Consider the following 16195-nt stretch of genomic DNA (forward strand, 5'->3'; position numbering starts at 1 on the left):
GTAACTATTAAAGATACTTACCCCTCTCGTCAGACTGTAACTGTGCCTCCAAGTCCTCTGGGGAGACATAGTATTCTTGGTCATCACCTTCAGGAGGTTTAGGTTTACACTTTCCACAGCAGCAGTTAAAGCAACAGCACAAACAGCAGCAACAGTAGCAGCCAGTAATGATCCCACAAAATAAAAATAGGGCCTGCATGGAAGAAAGAGATGGTGTGTTGTTTGTACTATCAGATTTTAACATACATTCCCATCTCACAAGAGACAAGAGTTTAATGTACTTTCAAAGAATGATATTTAAGATGTAAGATAATCATCAATTTAGAATGAAAAGGGAAAACCACATGTGACATTATTCTCTTATTTTACTTAATAGTAAAAAGGAACTCAAAGTACAAGATAGGGGAATAAGAAAAAAAGCTCTTATCGAGATAAGAGAGTAAATGCTGATGTTTGACTCAAAGTCCACTCAGAACATAGGAAAAAAAATAAAATAAAATCCTGTGCCTAGCACAGTGTTGCTATTATGTAGCAGGCAAGTGGTATTAGTGAACTGAATGTCAGCTATTCATAATAGGGATAGTTTTTGGTGGCAGAATAGTGACTGATTCTATACTGGTCCCCATCTGGGAAAAACTCAAGTCTCATTGCAGAATAGTTATAACTGAAGAAAATGAATGTCAACATACAAAGAAGCACTTCAATTTCTGAATATTTCAATAGATCTGAGATTTCACATGAACATGGTTAATTCCATCCAGCAGCATAGAGGACAACCTATCCATGCTATCTTTATCCTGTGAACTGTTAATATTGTCCCAGAAATCCTCCTCAGAAAACACCCAATATACTGAAGATTTCCCTTAAGGTCTTTAAAAACATTTTGTGTATTATTAGCAGAGCACTTTGGTTTGTCCATATGATCCTCATTTTTGTAACTTGACATTAGTCATGTCACTTCTTGACTGTAGTCACTAGTGCAATGATGCTCAAGTTTGTGCCCACTAAATCTAGCCATTGCCTTTGGTTCACCTGTAACTTAGAGGTGGTGATGTTTTTAAAAGATTTTGTACCACAGACCATGGCTATGAGAACATTTGTAAAGGTGGATTATTTGCCCTGGGGATGTAAAAATATAGTGAAACTTCCTCAAAGCAATCTCTTTTCCACCCATTCAATTCTGTGGCTCAGTTCATTATCCATTTGCAGTACCTAGACTATTACAATAAATTCCCAATAAGTCTGACTGCCAAGTCTCTTTCCTCACTCCAACTGATTCTTTATATAGCTGTCAAACTGGTTTTTCCTAAAGTGAAAAATATGATCATGCTTTTCCCCCTCTGCCTAATGGTTCCAGTATTTCTCTAATACATCCAGAATAAAATATAAAACCAAATGCTTATAAGGTGGGGAGATGGAGTTTAAAGTCCTTTCCAACTTGGCCCCAATCTATACTTTCAGCCTCTCCATGAACATGATCCAGCCATACTTTCTTACAACACTTCATATAAAACATTTAATCTCCTACCCCCATGCCTTTGCATTGGCTGCTCCTGGAATGTACTTCTGTCTCACTTTCATCTCTTAGAATCCCCAGTTTCCTTCAAAAATCAGTTCAAGCACCAGCTTCTACATGAGACCTATCCTGATCCCTTAAGTTGCCCTGTCCTCAATATCTATTGGGTATATATCCTACATTTACTTATATAAGTACATTTTTTCCCTCTCTGAGGACAGGATAGTTCTTATTTTTGTTTCTGTATCCATAGTGCCTTGCAAAGTGTTTGGAACATAGCAGAAGATGCTTAATAAATGTTTGCTAACTGATATACTAATTAACTTGCTGTGCTGGTCATTGTCTGAACAATAAGTAACAAGGAATCTTATCTGATTTTAAAATAGGAATGAGATTTTCCTTGTTGGAGAAGTGCCTTTAAGGCTAGGGTCCTTCTCTGCTGATTCAATGCTTACTTTCTCTTTTGCAATCAATTAGTATACTGCAGGATCTTGTTAACTGCTGCACCATTCACCTGTGTCTGAAAAGGTGTGGTCTGGTGTAGAGGGTAATTTGCAAAGTCATCCTCTTTCCATTTCATTACACTGTCAATGTACTATAGATATCAGTGTCATAAAGATGAGAAATGAAGCATAGGTCTGTAGCTACTGATGTTCTCTTGATTGTTTATTTGAGGGATTAATAGTCTTTGATTTGTCCATTTCATCTATGAATGCTCTTGGCACGAAGTAACTTTAGTTAGACTTGTTTCCACTGCTTTTTTGCCATCTTATGAACACTTGTACAACTCCCCTAAGTAGTATCATACATAGATGAGTTTGTATTCTGAACCTGTGTTGTTTTTCTTGGTTACCATAACTCCCCACGTGGCAAGATCAGATATTTGCTGGTTAAGGGGGAAGGGGAAAGGAATAAACATTTATACAGTCAGGAACTGTGCTTATAATAAGTCTGTTACAAATAGTATCTCATTTGATTTCTTGCTGAGAACATTCCTTGGTTTCTTTGGCCTCCTTAGCTCAATTCAACCCAGAAAGCATTTATTAGGTGTCTACCATATGCCATACAAACAACAAAAGTAGAAAGTGAAGCTTGACTCCTAGGTTACAAACTTGGAAGTGAGGAAGAAGAGTGGGTTTTTAGGAGAAGAGATAATGAATCTCTTATGGACATACTAAATCTGAGATTGATGCCTATGGAGCATATCTGGTTGGAGATGTTGAACAGGCAATAGGGAGATGAGACCAGAGCTCAGAAGAGAAATGAAGGCAGGTTTAGAAGTAATGGGAGAGAGAGACTATAGTTGAATCTATGGAAACTTATGAAGTTACTATGAAAGTGTAAAGGGAGAAGAAAAGTCCCAGAACTGAACCTTGAGGTATCTATTCATGTTTAGGGATAAACATGAATCATGAACCTGAAAAGCAGAAAAAGAAAGATTGTTCTGATAGGTAAGAAGAAAAACATAACAAAGCAGAGTATATTCAGAAGGAAGGGAGTAGTCAAACTGTAGAGATGTCAAAATGGATGAGGTTTGAGAAAAGGCAATAAAGAGACCCCTGATGACCTTAAAGAGCACAATTTTAGTTGAATGTTAGGGAAGGCACATTGCAAATTACTATGAAGTGAGTAAGAGGTGAGAAAGACAACGAGCTTTTTCTAGGAGGTTGGCTATATGAAGGGGAATGGCTATGGGATAATAGCTTGAGAGAAAGGTTAACAGATTTTTCTTAAGGGTAGTGGAGAGTAGGCATGTTTGGAGACATTAGGGAAAGAACCAGAGGACAAGGAGAAACTGTAAAGCACACCCCTGGAGGGGGGGAAGGGTTGGGATTAAGCACAAATTAGCTGGTGTTAGCAAGAAGGGACATTTCATCTTCTAAGACTAAAATCCTGGAGGAGAAAATGGGAAATAATAGAGGTGATTTGAAGTACAAAAGGGGGGAGAAGGTAATGATAGCTGTAGATTTTTCAGTCAAATGTGAGTTTGCTAAAAGGGAACAAGGGAGGAAGGCAGACAAAAAAATTAAGAGTAAGTTTGGAGTGTGTGGGGCAGGTTAAGACACATGTGAGAATGGTAACAGAAATGTGGTGGATTCCTGTAAACATGGTTTTATGACTTTTTCTAGTAGTATTCAGCAGCATTTGAGCTATAACAGAGGAGGTGGATAATGGAAAAAATGCATAATTGAGTTCTAGAAAGGGCTAAGTGGTGAAATTACAAGGGGTCAAGCAATTAAAGAACATTAGGCACAGAATTTCAAAAGAATTGCATTGGTGAAACACTTATGGGTGATTAAAAGAGCAAACAGTGTGTACGCTAAGGATAAATAAAATCATTGTGGAAGAGTCTTGAAGAAAATTAGGGATTCTACGAGGTGAAAATAAGGAAGGGATACATTCTGATCATGAGTGACATCTTGTGTAAAAGCAGAGGTTACAGATAAAATATTGTATATAGGGGTTTACAGGAAGTCAGATGAACTCAAATGTAGTATGTGTTTAAGGAGCATAATAAACTAAGTATATGGTAAAGTAGGATGAGTCGAGATTGCACAGGGTCCAACTGAGGAGGTGGTATTTTTTCCTAGAGGCACTAGAAAGCTGCTGAATGAAGATTCTTGAGAAAGGGAGTAATAGCATCACATCTGAAGTTCAAGAAGAGCATTCTGATAGCTATGTAAAGGAAAGGATAAATTTGACACTGGGGGTGGTGGCCTGAATTAGGGCAAAGTCTATGTGAGTAGAAAGGAGATGGATGAAAGAGATGCCTCGGAGATGGAAATGATAAGAGTTGGCACCTAACTATATGCCACAGTGAAGGAAAAAAGAAGAGCTAAGGATTCCTGAATTGAAAATCTAAGAGACTGAAAGGAACTACTGAAGGTAATGCATATGACAAAAATAGGGATCATGGGATCACAAGGTCGAGTTTGAACTGTAAAGGGACCCTTAGAAGTCACTGGAGGCAGAAGGAAGAGTAGCTTTAGGGGGAAAGATAATGCATTCTGTTTTGGACATGATGAGTTTGTGATGAAACAATGGAGACCAGGAGACAGAAGCTGGCTAGATGTATAGATTTGAGAGTGACTCGCATAGATGAAAACTCAGCTGATAGGAATTGATAAGATTATCAAAAATGGAATGCAGAGAAGAAAAGGGTTTTTAGAACTGTTTTACTTTGGTTAATTTTTGGAAAAAAGAATGACAATCAAATTCCAATGCTTTTTTCCATTCCTAGTTTTCTGTCTCTATGGACAGTCCATTTCATTTTTTGAAAGGCAGCATGATATAGCAGAAAGTAAGGCAGAGAGGCATCTTAGTTTGCATTTTGTCATTCACATTTCCTAGCTATATTACTGAGTATAAGTTTCCTTATTAGCAGTGATAGATTGTGAAGATCAAATGAGATTGCTTAAGAAAAAGACTTAGCAAACCTTAAAGTACCAAAAGTGTTGGTTGCTATTAGTAATGCAACTGCATTCCAGAAATTTCAGATTTTCATTTGGAAGAAAGTAGTCATGATAAAGAAGTGTAAGACATCCAAGTAATATGCAGACCTTTGGCCTCTTTCCTTTCTCAAACTTGACTTATTTTTAAAACTATTTCCCCCCCTCCCCCCATTTTCCTTTGTGCCTACCTTGGTATTAAAGTTCTTGAATATCAAAATTTATTGATTTGGTTTAAAGGACCTGGTCAAGTTCTTCACAGAATTTCTCTAGGTTTTTATCCTTCACAACAAAAATGAGCCTATAAATTATAATTACCTCTATTTTGGTCTTTGTTTATATTTACCATGAACACTGCTAACTTGATAAAATTTTGTTTCTGTCTTCAGACAAACAAAAGAATCATCTTTTAAACTCCAAAGAGGATGTATGAACTATACTTCCATTTAGCAGCAACTTCTTTTGAAAAGGCCTCTAATTTCCCTTCATGATGAGGATATCTATCATAGGATGGTAGTTTTTGAGCTGAAAGGGGTGTTAGAAGTCATGTTGGTCCAATCCTTTTTTTTTTTTACTAAGACTTTGATTTTGTGGACATCACCAAAGCAACATGGACTAGTTCGAATCTGACTTCAATTCTAGTACTCAAGATAGTCTAGCATTTCACTGACAATGATACAATATTTGGGGTAGGTACAGTTGACTGGGGGGTGGAGGGGTATGGGATTGGTTCCCTTCCTTTAAAACATTTAAGAAACACCTCTTATTTTAGGTCACTCTCCTTACTAATACATCCCTATCCTCTACCTAAAATGCTGTTCTTTAGGTACAAAAAAGAAAATAAAAAGCACTCAACAAAACTAACCAATGTATTAACTTAGTCTGACAGTATTTGCAATATTCTATACTACAAGTCAAGGAAAATACCCATGCCTTAGGGTCAAAGAAGAAATATGAGAATGTATTTCTCTTGCTGGGATGGGAGGATACTGCATACATTGTTGGATGCAGTTAATATATTACTTAGTTTTGCTGAAGCACTTTTCCCTCTTTCGTTCTTATATAAGGGATGATTTTTGGGATGAAGTTAAGGATATATTGGAAAAGAAAAGTAATGCAAGATCAAAAGGTATCTATAAAAATCTTTAAGAAGGATGGCATAACATTCTGTTCCCTTGCTCTTTCCATTTATGCTTTTCCTGCAATTAATTTTCATAGTGTCTAAATAACCAAGTTTGTAAAATTCTTGCAATCCACTGCAATTATTTTTAAACTAAACATTAAAACAAAATACAAAATTGTATAAACACATTTTTAGAAAACCCCAAAGAACACCTTGGATAGAAGAGCCTCTGATGCTTTTAAAGGAAGCCTTTGCCTCTCACCTTTGCCCACCAGCTGGACAGCACAAAATAGGTGTTCACGTTCTCCTCTCCAAACTGCTCAGCTACATAAAGACCCAATGAGCCATACTTGTCATATATATTTCGTTTTGTGGCATCAGTCAATATTGCATGCGCGTTGTTGATCTCTTTAAACTTGTCTGCAGCTTCTGGGTTATCTGGATTCTTGTCAGGATGATATTTCAATGCAAGCTTTCTGAAAACAAAAAGATTTTTGCCCACTTAAATTTGGTTTCTTATTCTTTCATTTTTCCATTCATCCATGTGGCACAACAGTCAGTAAAGGAACTCCTAAAATTTTATGGTAGCATGCATCTGCATTTCTACCTTCACATTCTTAAGAGAAGAAAAATAGACACAAGAACTTTCCTATAATGACAAATCTAAAGATGCTATATTAATTAGGGAAAGATCAGTTGCATGACTGATGAATGCTGTCTCTGGCCTGCCATTTTATGCTAATCTACAAAACATATTTAAAAAATACAATACTGAGAAATCATCCAACAAGTCTGTGATGGACGACTTTGTAACAAAAGATTCATGTCCAAAGTTCACTTAAAAAAATAAAATTTCAACGAGCTGGAAAGTTGGTAGAGATGGATTTCCTGTTTGCCTTGTTGAATATACTTTATTTCTCTCACACTTATGAAATTTACTTATGGCAATAGGGTCATAACTTCAATGTTATGAAATGCTGGGAGACTTCTCTAAGAAACCAACAGAGCCTACTACTGACCTCTAGTGTTCCATTTAATTAACTGAATATTGAGAAACAAAAACTTTAAAAAGCTATTTAGAACATGTGATTTATTTGTCTGCCATTAACTAGTCTTAACACTTGAGATGACCAGATGAAAATACTAAGATGCCTGGTTATATGTTAGTCCAAATCATTTAAATAATATTTCTACAAGCCTGAGGAATTCTTTAGGTTTAAGAGGATAAGAAAAATAAAATGTATAAAAATTAAGTGACATAGACCAAGAGTTTGCTAGTCAATCAATCAGTACATACAACTCTCATAGATAAAAAGGTTAGTAAATACATGCATTCTTTACTTAAAATGGATAATGAAGTCTTCCTTGATGCATCTCTTGCTATGACTACTACTATCTCCATGCTGGCAGTGAGTTTATTTACTTTTTTACTGAAAAGAACTGAAAACAAAAATTTCTCTTTCTTTTTCTTTTTTAAAAACCCTTATCTTCCATCTTGGAGTCAATTCTGTGTATTGGCTCCAAGGCAGAAGAGTGGTAAGGGCTAGGCAATGGGGGTTAAATGACTTGCCCAGGGTCACACAGCTGGGAAGTGTCTGAGGTCAGATTTGAACATAGGACCTCCTGTCTCTAAGCCTGGCTCTCGATCCACTGAGCCACTCAGTTGCCCCTGAAAACAAAATTTTCATAAATAAAATATATGAAAATGGGGACTGCACAGAAGTGAATTTAAAAGAAACCAGGTCACGCTGTTAAAAGTATACATGGGACATTTCTCCCCCAAATTCTTCTTTTTCAATGTTTTATTGTTACTCTTTTTTAAAAAGAGCATTCTAACTTCCCAATAACTCTTTCTTGTTGTCCTTCCCCAAAACAAATATGCACAATTGGGAAAAAAAAAATCAATGTCTGAAAATGTATATAGCCCTACACAGATGGCAGATTTAAGTTAAATAGAAGTCTTTAAATATATTCACACTTTTCTTTCTTTTACTGCTTTAGAAATCAAGTTTCGCATTCAATAATGTGCAAAATTCTGCAAGATGATACTTTCCCCTAAAGTAAATAATATAAAAATTTTAAATTCTAAGAAACACTTTTACAATTGGATATACAAAATCCAAAACAGCACCACCTAGATAAAGTTACATATTGACTTCTTTTAAAGAAAAGTTGGACATTTGAGGAAAGAGCTTTTGCTATAAATGTTGTACTCTTATTGTCTAAATCCAGATCTAAACATGAGATAGCACTACATGGTCACTTAAGTGAATTTCCAAAAGCTAAAATTTACTTTCTTACCTATATGATTTTTTTATATCATCTGAGGTTGCATTCTTGTCCAACCCAAGAACAAGGTACAACGATTCTCCAGAGGTAGAAAGTGAACGCTGTCTCTGGTCTGCCATTTTATGCTAATCTGCAAAACATATTTAAAAAAAAACACAACATTGAGAAATCTTCCAAGTAGTTTGTAATGGACAGCTTTGTAATAAAAGATTCATATCCAAAGCGCACTTTTAAGATTAAAATTCCAAATACTACAAAAACCTGGTAGAAATGGGTCCCCTCCCCCCACATCCATGATGCTAAAATGGAGCTTTAGTTTCTAAGATAACAAGAAGATATAAAGTAGTAGTCACTAGATATTAAACACTAACCTTTCAGCACTGATGTTGATTATTTAGCAGTTCCTTCCATAAGAAACTTGTTTTTATTCTAGCATATCTAAAATTTTAGGAAATCATAAAGTTATTTTGAAACTTAATTCTTGGGATAAGAATGCAATGAACAATACAATAAAATTAGTTTGTATCTGTTTTAACTCTTCGGATGGCACAAAACTGAATCAAAATTCTCATAGTCCTGACTTAAATTGGGCCAAGAGAGGATAAAAGAAGTGTACACTTGTTTCCTGGAGTCAGAAAGACCCAAATTCAACTCAGACCTTCAGATCCTTTCTAGCTGTGTGACTCCAGACAAGTCACTTTACTTCTGTATGCTATAGCCCCACATCTGTAAAGTGCTTAGCAGACATACACATATACATATGTATATATATATAGTTGAGTTATTATTTCAGTTACCAATTTATTGATGCACTGAGAGATTAGGCACCTTGCTCAGTCACACAGCTAGTATACATCAGCAGTGGGGCATGAAGCCAGATTTTCTGGTCTCCGGCAAGTTCTCTATCCACTACTGCTTTAAAAACAAAATGGTCTTTGTTCCCAACTTAAAAAAAAACTAAATTACAAATTCATGGTATATAATCTTAATTTGGCTCTATTTCCATTGAACATTTTTCTTTTTTATTCTCACTGATTACTTCTTTTCTTATTTTCCATACTAACTGTTCCTAATTCCTCCTCAAACCCCTAAACTCAGCAGATTATCTAACCTCCTATTTAGATGAAAGTCCAAAACTGGAAGTTCTTCAATTTCTTTTCCCTAAACTTCTTAGTGGCACGATGGACTCATTCTCTTCCTTCTCTCCTGTTTCAAAAGAAAATTGTATTCCTATTCAAGTTTAGGTTAATTAATCCCTGCTTCTCTGCCTTTTGATCCATTCCCTTCTGTAAGAAGTTTCACCAAGTTATCTGTCTCTCCTAAATCTTTGTCTTCTCTACTAACATCTTCTTTTCTAGCTAGAAATGTGCTGAAAAAGCTTTATTCAGTCATTCTAAACTGCAGTCATATCACTAACTCTAATCTAACAAGCATTAATTAAGCTGCAACTACATGCAAGGAAGTGTGCTAAGCCCAGGAGTTACCAAAGACAAAATGAAAAATACTTCTTGCCCCTAAAAATCAAGTGGGATGGGGGGATAGGGAAGAGGACTTATATTCTTTTTTTATAATCCTTACCAACTGGCTTTCATCTTCACCATTTGAATGAAATTCATAGCCACTTTCCTTGACCCCTCTCACTGTATCTGGAATCACCTGAGCCATGTGAGCTATGTGAATAGAATGAAGGGATCTATGATCTTTTATTTTTTTGAAGTTTATTATGAATTTCAACAACAAGTAATTCTTCTTGTCTGACTTTTCATGATGCTATTAGAGGTTTTCTTAACAAAGATGCCAGAGCAGGTTATTTCCACTGGTCTTCATCCTCCCCTAATATTTCTGTAGGATTTAACATACATTGTTGAATTACTCACCCCTTTGGGACATGTTTTTCTCTTGATTTTACTTTCTTATCCAACCTTTCAAATGACCTGCTCTGGTTCTTCTTTCTGATTCTTTAAGGTGGATATTTTCCAAGGTTGTCCTCTCTCTCTTCTCTTTTTATATCCTATCCTTCAGTAATCTCATTCATACTCACATCACATTTTTAGCTGGTGAACTAAGGATCTGCATCTCCAACTTACTTATACAAACAAGCTCTACCTGCTAGTATCCCAAACCCAGCATGTCAAAAAAACTATAATATCTCTTGAAAAATATTTTGCTACATTTTCTGACTATGTTTTTTCTGTTAGTGGAAATAGTACAACCATATCTACTGTCCTATGTCTGAAATTTTGGTGTTTGCTGATGCTTCCCTCTATTTCACCTCATTGTATTTTCAGCTCTCTTCTCTTCTTCCTAATTTCTACTACTACTACTACTACCATATCACATTTTGGGGAGACCTGGATTTAATGCCCAGGACATCAGAGAAGGGGAAAAAATGGTTTCTGCCAACAATCATGTATTTTATATAGTACAAATGGAAGGTCATTTTAGGGAAGGCACTGAGAGTAAGGGTGAGAAATGATAATGACCTCTTGGAGAAGGTAGGATTTGACCTGAGTCTTGAAGGCCAGTGTTATTGGACAGAAGTATAAAATCAGAAAAGTAATAAAGGGATAGGTTGTGAAGAACTTTAAATACTAAACAGGATTATATATTTGATCCTTGAAGTGACAGGGAGTCACTGGGATTTAGTGAGTTGTAAAGGGGGTGGGGGAGAAAAGGGGTAAATCAATATCAAATCATATTTGCCTTTTCAAGGAGGAGGGAAGGGATAAAGAGAATTTGGAACTCAAAATTTTTTAAAAATAAATGTTAAGGGGACAGCTGGGTAGCTCAGTGGATTGATAGCCAGGCCTAGAGACGGGAGGTCGTAGGTTCAAATCTGGCCTCAGCCACTTCCTAGCTGTGTGACCCTGGGCAAGTCACTTGACCCACATTGCCTAGCCCTTACCACTCTTCTGCTTGGAGCCAATACACAGTATTGACTCCAAGATGGAAGGTAAGGGTTTTATTTAAAAAAAAAAAAGTTGTCATTTTTACATATAATTGGAAAAAATAAAATATAAAAAAAGCTTAGAGGGAAAAAGTCTAATGTAATAGGAATAGTGTGAAATAATGATGCCTGGAACAGTTGTGGTGGCTATGTGAATAAAGGGGAGGGATCTATGATATTTTATGAAGGAAAAAATGACAACCTGCAAACAAGTTGGAAACCGAGTTAATTGGGAACAGTTAGTTGGCTCAGTGGATTGAGGGACAGACCTAGAAAAGGTACATCCTGGGTTCTAATATGGTCTTAGGCACTGCCCATCTGTGATCCTAGGCCTTAGGCCCAAAGGCATATGGCACCTTCAAAGGAATAAGAAAGTTTGAAAGAGGAAAGGGTTCGGAGGGACTGATCAAGAATTGTTCTGAATATGTTGAGTTTCAGATGCTTACAGGACATTTAGTTTGAGATGTCCAAAAGATAGCAGGTGATATGAGATGGGAACTTAGGAGTCAGGGGCTAATAAAAGTTAGGGCTTTATATATAGATCTGGGACTTAGCTGCAGAAAGATGATAACTGAACCTATTTGAGTTGATGAAGTCATCAAATGAGATGACAGGAAACAGAGGTTAATGATTTTGTCATGGATTCCATTGTCAGTCTAGTGAAATCTCTAGATCCCTTTTCAAAATGTTTTAAAATAAAAACAAAACTAATACACAGGCTTACAAAAGAAGTGAATTATATTGAAATAGTTACATATGTTTGTGTGTGAATAGAAGGGGTATCTGTCTGATATTCTAGGATAAGGACTTCTGAAACAAAAGAAAAAGAAGGTCCAGGAAAAAGCTTTGGCAACAGAGTTAAAGATCTGGAAAAGGAGTCTGAGGAACAGAGTCAAAGAGGAGGAGAACCAGGAGTGAGTAGCATTATGAAAACTGTGTGCATGTATGTGTATACACGCACATGCACTGGGCAAGTAGGCAGCATGCTTCATCATGAGTCCTCTAACTGGTTAGTCATTGTGTTGATCTAAGTCTTTCAAAGTTATTTCTTTGCAATACTATTATTGAATGAACTGTTCTAGTTCTCCTCACCTTACACTGTACCATTTCCCACAAGTTTTCCCAGATTTCTCTAAAACTCTATCATTTCTTATAGCACAATGGTACTGCATCAGAGTTGTGTACCCTAATTTGCGGAGTCATTCCCCAATAATGGGTAATCCCTTCAGTTGCCAATTCTTTGCCACCACAAAAAAGATCTGTTGTTACTTTTCCTCTTTGACGAAAGACCCAGTAGTTAGTGGTACCTGAGTTAAAGGTTATTCATGATTTAATAGTTTTGGGGGCATAGTTTCAAACTGCTTTCCAGAATGGTTAGACCAGTTCACAGTTCTCACAAACAGTACAATAAAGTACCCATTTTCCCATAGCCTTTCCAGTATGTGTAATTTTCTTTTTTGGGGTCGACTTTGCCAAATCTGATAAGTGTGAGATAGAATCTCAGAGTTGTTTTAATTTGCATTTCTCTAATTAATGGTGATTTAGAATTTTTAAAAAAATATAGCTACGAATGCAATGATCCAGAACTATTCAGAGGGACATATGAGAAAGAACGCTAAAAAAATTTAAAAAATCTTTTTTTTAAATATAGCTACTAAAATCTTAGATTTCTTCTTTTGAAAACTACCTATTCATATCCCTTGATCATTTATAAATTGGGTAATGGCTTATCTTATAAATTTGAATCAGTCCCTTATATATCATAGAAAAGAGATTTTTATCACAAAATCTGAAAAGATTTTATTCCTTGTACCTGCTTCTCTTTTAAATACATTGGTTTTGTTTCTGCAACACCTTTTTAATTTTATACAATAAAATTGTCCATTTTACCCTTTGTGATCCACTCTATTTTGTTTGATCATGCCTTCTTTCCCCTATCTAAAGATTCAAGAAACAATTTCCTTTTCTGCTTACAACAACCTCTATGTCTAAGTCATGTACCCACAGTGGAAACTTATCTTGCTAGACTCTGCATATAGTAGGTCTTTAAGAACTATTTAATGAATTGAATTCCCTTCTCCCCAATTTAACAGAAACAGAGTAGGTAGGGGCCACCAAAAGCACTATCTATTTGAGCTTTAACCCACTTTTTTTGTGTGGTTAGAACTTAACATGATCTAGAAGTTAGACTAGTGAATTTTGTCAAAAGCAATTTTAACACCATTGAAAGCCATTTTGTACCAAGGCAAAGGAGAAATAATTTGTGAGGAAAATTTATATTCTTTAATAATTTTTACTAGTGATAATTTTATTTGTAGGGGAGACAGCATATCACACAAAATAAACATTTTCTAAAACCTAAGTTATATCTTTCCGTTTAAAAAAATTCTTAAAAGTAGGCCTGTTCTTAAAAACCATCATCCTCACCTTAGTGACACAAATTTAAGGTATTTTTAATATTTATTTTAAATTTAGCTTTTTAAGACTTACTGGTCAAACAGATTGCTTTTCTTAACCATTTATTTAAATGTGAAATGTCCAATGATTCTTTTGAATATGCAAGTTTAAACTTGCTTCCACCCTTTTTTAAGCCCACTGTTCCCAAAAATGACTTTGCAATTCATGAGGAATCCCTACTTTCTGAATGTAAGCTCCTTGAAGGCTAAAACTATTTTTTTCTTCATAATAGTAAAGGTTATTGTCACTGTCACCTCAAAAATGTAATAAAACTACTGAACATAGAAAATTTTTAGAATATACTATCTCAAGAAGATCTGGTCATAGCAATTAAATGTGAAGGTATAATTAAAAAAAAAAAACTAATTTAGACAATTCAGTAATCTCTCTCTTCTCACTTCTCTCTACCCCTACCCTCCTCTTCTTCTTAACTTTCCTATTCTTGTAAAAAATGCCACCATTTTACCATTTGAGATCAAATCCTTGGTATCATCCTTGATGACTCTTTAGTGGTTATTCTACATATCCATTTAATTGCCAGATCTTAAAGAGTTTCTTCTCTACAGCATTTTTCCCTTGTCTCTTCTCTTTATTAACACAGCCACCACCCTAGGTCAGGTCTTCATCACTTCTGGTCTGGATTACTGTGCTACCTAGTTTTCTAACTGGTTCCCCTATCTTAAAGTAATTTAGCTGTCAGGTGATTTTCCTAAAGTCTAGGTTTACAATATTATCCCCCCTTTCCCTGATCAATAAGCCCCAATGGCTACTAATGGATCCCTAGAGGGTCAAATATAAAAGCGTTTGGCATTTAAAGCTCTTTATAAATTGGGCCCAATGCCAATATTTTTACAGTCTACTTTCTACCGTACACTCTATAATCCAACCACACTGGCCTATTTACTGTTCCTCACACATACAACACTTCATCTTTCTTCTCCTTACTTTTCCACTGACTCCTCCATTCCTGGAAGGCTCTTTCTCCGAACTTCCAAATGAATCTTTGTCTACCTTTTAAGAAAGCTAAAACACCTTCCCCAGAATATCTTCCCTAGTCTGGCCCCCTGCTGCTAGCACCACCATTCAAAGATTATCTTTTTACCTAATCAGTATTGTTTCTTGCATGTTATGATTTACATGTGTAGTTTCTCCATTAAAATGTAAGCTCCTTGAGGGCAGGGCTGTTTGGTTTTTCCCCCCTGTAATCTCCAGTGCTTCACAATACCCATAATAAGCACTAAATAAATGCCTGTAGATTGACTGGAATATTAAATATTTTAAAGTTTTTTTTTTTTTTTAGAAAAATTTGGTCTGGATAGGACTACGTATCAAAAATGCTAATTTTTTATTTTTATTTTTGTAAGAATATGATTTTTAATTCCTCACTTGGCTGCACTCATTTGGGACTTTTCTTACTTTCTACCAAGGCCCCCTCCTCCCTTCAGTTTCCTTTTTCTGTAGTCTTCCCCCATTAGAATATTAGCTCTTTAAGAAAAAGGGCTCCCCCCACCCCATTCTGTATTTCTAGCACTTAGCACAGTGCATGGAACATCATAGATATTTAATAAATATCTACTGACTGAGTGGTTGAAGTTGTCAGTAATTTAAGTGGTATAGCATAGTAATAGAGCTGAACTCAGGACCAGGAAGACCAGCTAATTTATTAGTTCACCCAGGGCATCCAGTGACTTTCTGACTCTGAGAAAGTCACTTAAACTCTCAAGAGTTCTAGGAAACTGTTTCTAAGATTGTAAGTTACAGACAACATGCAGACCCAGATCTGTATTGGTAAAGGGAGTTTCTTCATCTGAAAGTTCTTTATAATAATGAAATCACAGGTTCAGTTCCTATTTCTTCAGAAATTTAAAGATTATTAAATGTGGTCCAATAAGAAAGGGTTGGCGTATAAACTAACCAAAAACTGTTGGTTTAAACTGTAACCAAGCTAACAAGAATGTGGTAGAAGATACGGGAAGGAAAAAAAAGATATTTAACTCATATATACTGTACTCTATTTCATCATTACACCTTCCAATTATTTTTTCTAAGAAAAATGTTCTTTTATTTTGAAAAATAAAAAAATCCCACTTAAAGTAGTACCTTTGCCACTATTTTATTCTTAAGAATAAAAATAGTTTGTGTGCTAAGTGTTGTACTAGTAAGAGTAGTGGAGATTTAAAGGAAAAACAAGTATGCCATTTTTGCCTTCCCAGTATTTCAAAACTAGATGGGAGAAAAGTAGATATGAGAATGATCACAAATCAACGAAAAAAGCTGGTTTTATTTAGATATTTCTGCAATACCACTGCCTCAACCTGTCACTTCTAAAGTCTTTCCTAGTAACTTTGTATTTCCCTAATTTTAACACTATCACTGAGAGATAAGCAGAAAGTCAGCAGCAGGTAAACCAAGCC

At 35.6% G+C, this 16195-nt stretch overlaps 1 protein-coding gene across 5 annotated transcripts in view; it reads right to left on the bottom strand.

The window, feature by feature from the left end:
* The window catches only part of DNAJC5 (DnaJ heat shock protein family (Hsp40) member C5), a 53856-nt gene that overhangs the window by 8049 nt on the left and 29612 nt on the right, over nucleotides 1-16195 (bottom strand). For 2 of the 5 annotated variants that reach the window (XR_458441.3, XM_001367607.4), the window contains exons 2-4: nucleotides 8390-8507; nucleotides 6351-6564; nucleotides 22-193 (exon numbers count right to left, since the gene is read on the bottom strand). Coding sequence is in view for 4 of the 5 variants with exons in the window: in XM_001367607.4 (XP_001367644.1) it covers nucleotides 22-193; nucleotides 6351-6564; nucleotides 8390-8496 (493 nt within the window). In the remaining variant the exon portion in view is untranslated. Of the gene's footprint in view, nucleotides 1-21; nucleotides 194-6350; nucleotides 6565-8389; nucleotides 8508-8748; nucleotides 8816-9488; nucleotides 9584-16195 lie in introns of all 5 variants that reach the window. The other 3 variants (XM_056812790.1, XM_016426443.2, XM_056812789.1) reach the window with 3 other exon arrangements.

Source organism: Monodelphis domestica, chromosome 1 (assembly GCF_027887165.1).
Source record: "Monodelphis domestica isolate mMonDom1 chromosome 1, mMonDom1.pri, whole genome shotgun sequence".
Lineage (NCBI taxonomy): Eukaryota > Metazoa > Chordata > Mammalia > Didelphimorphia > Didelphidae > Monodelphis > Monodelphis domestica.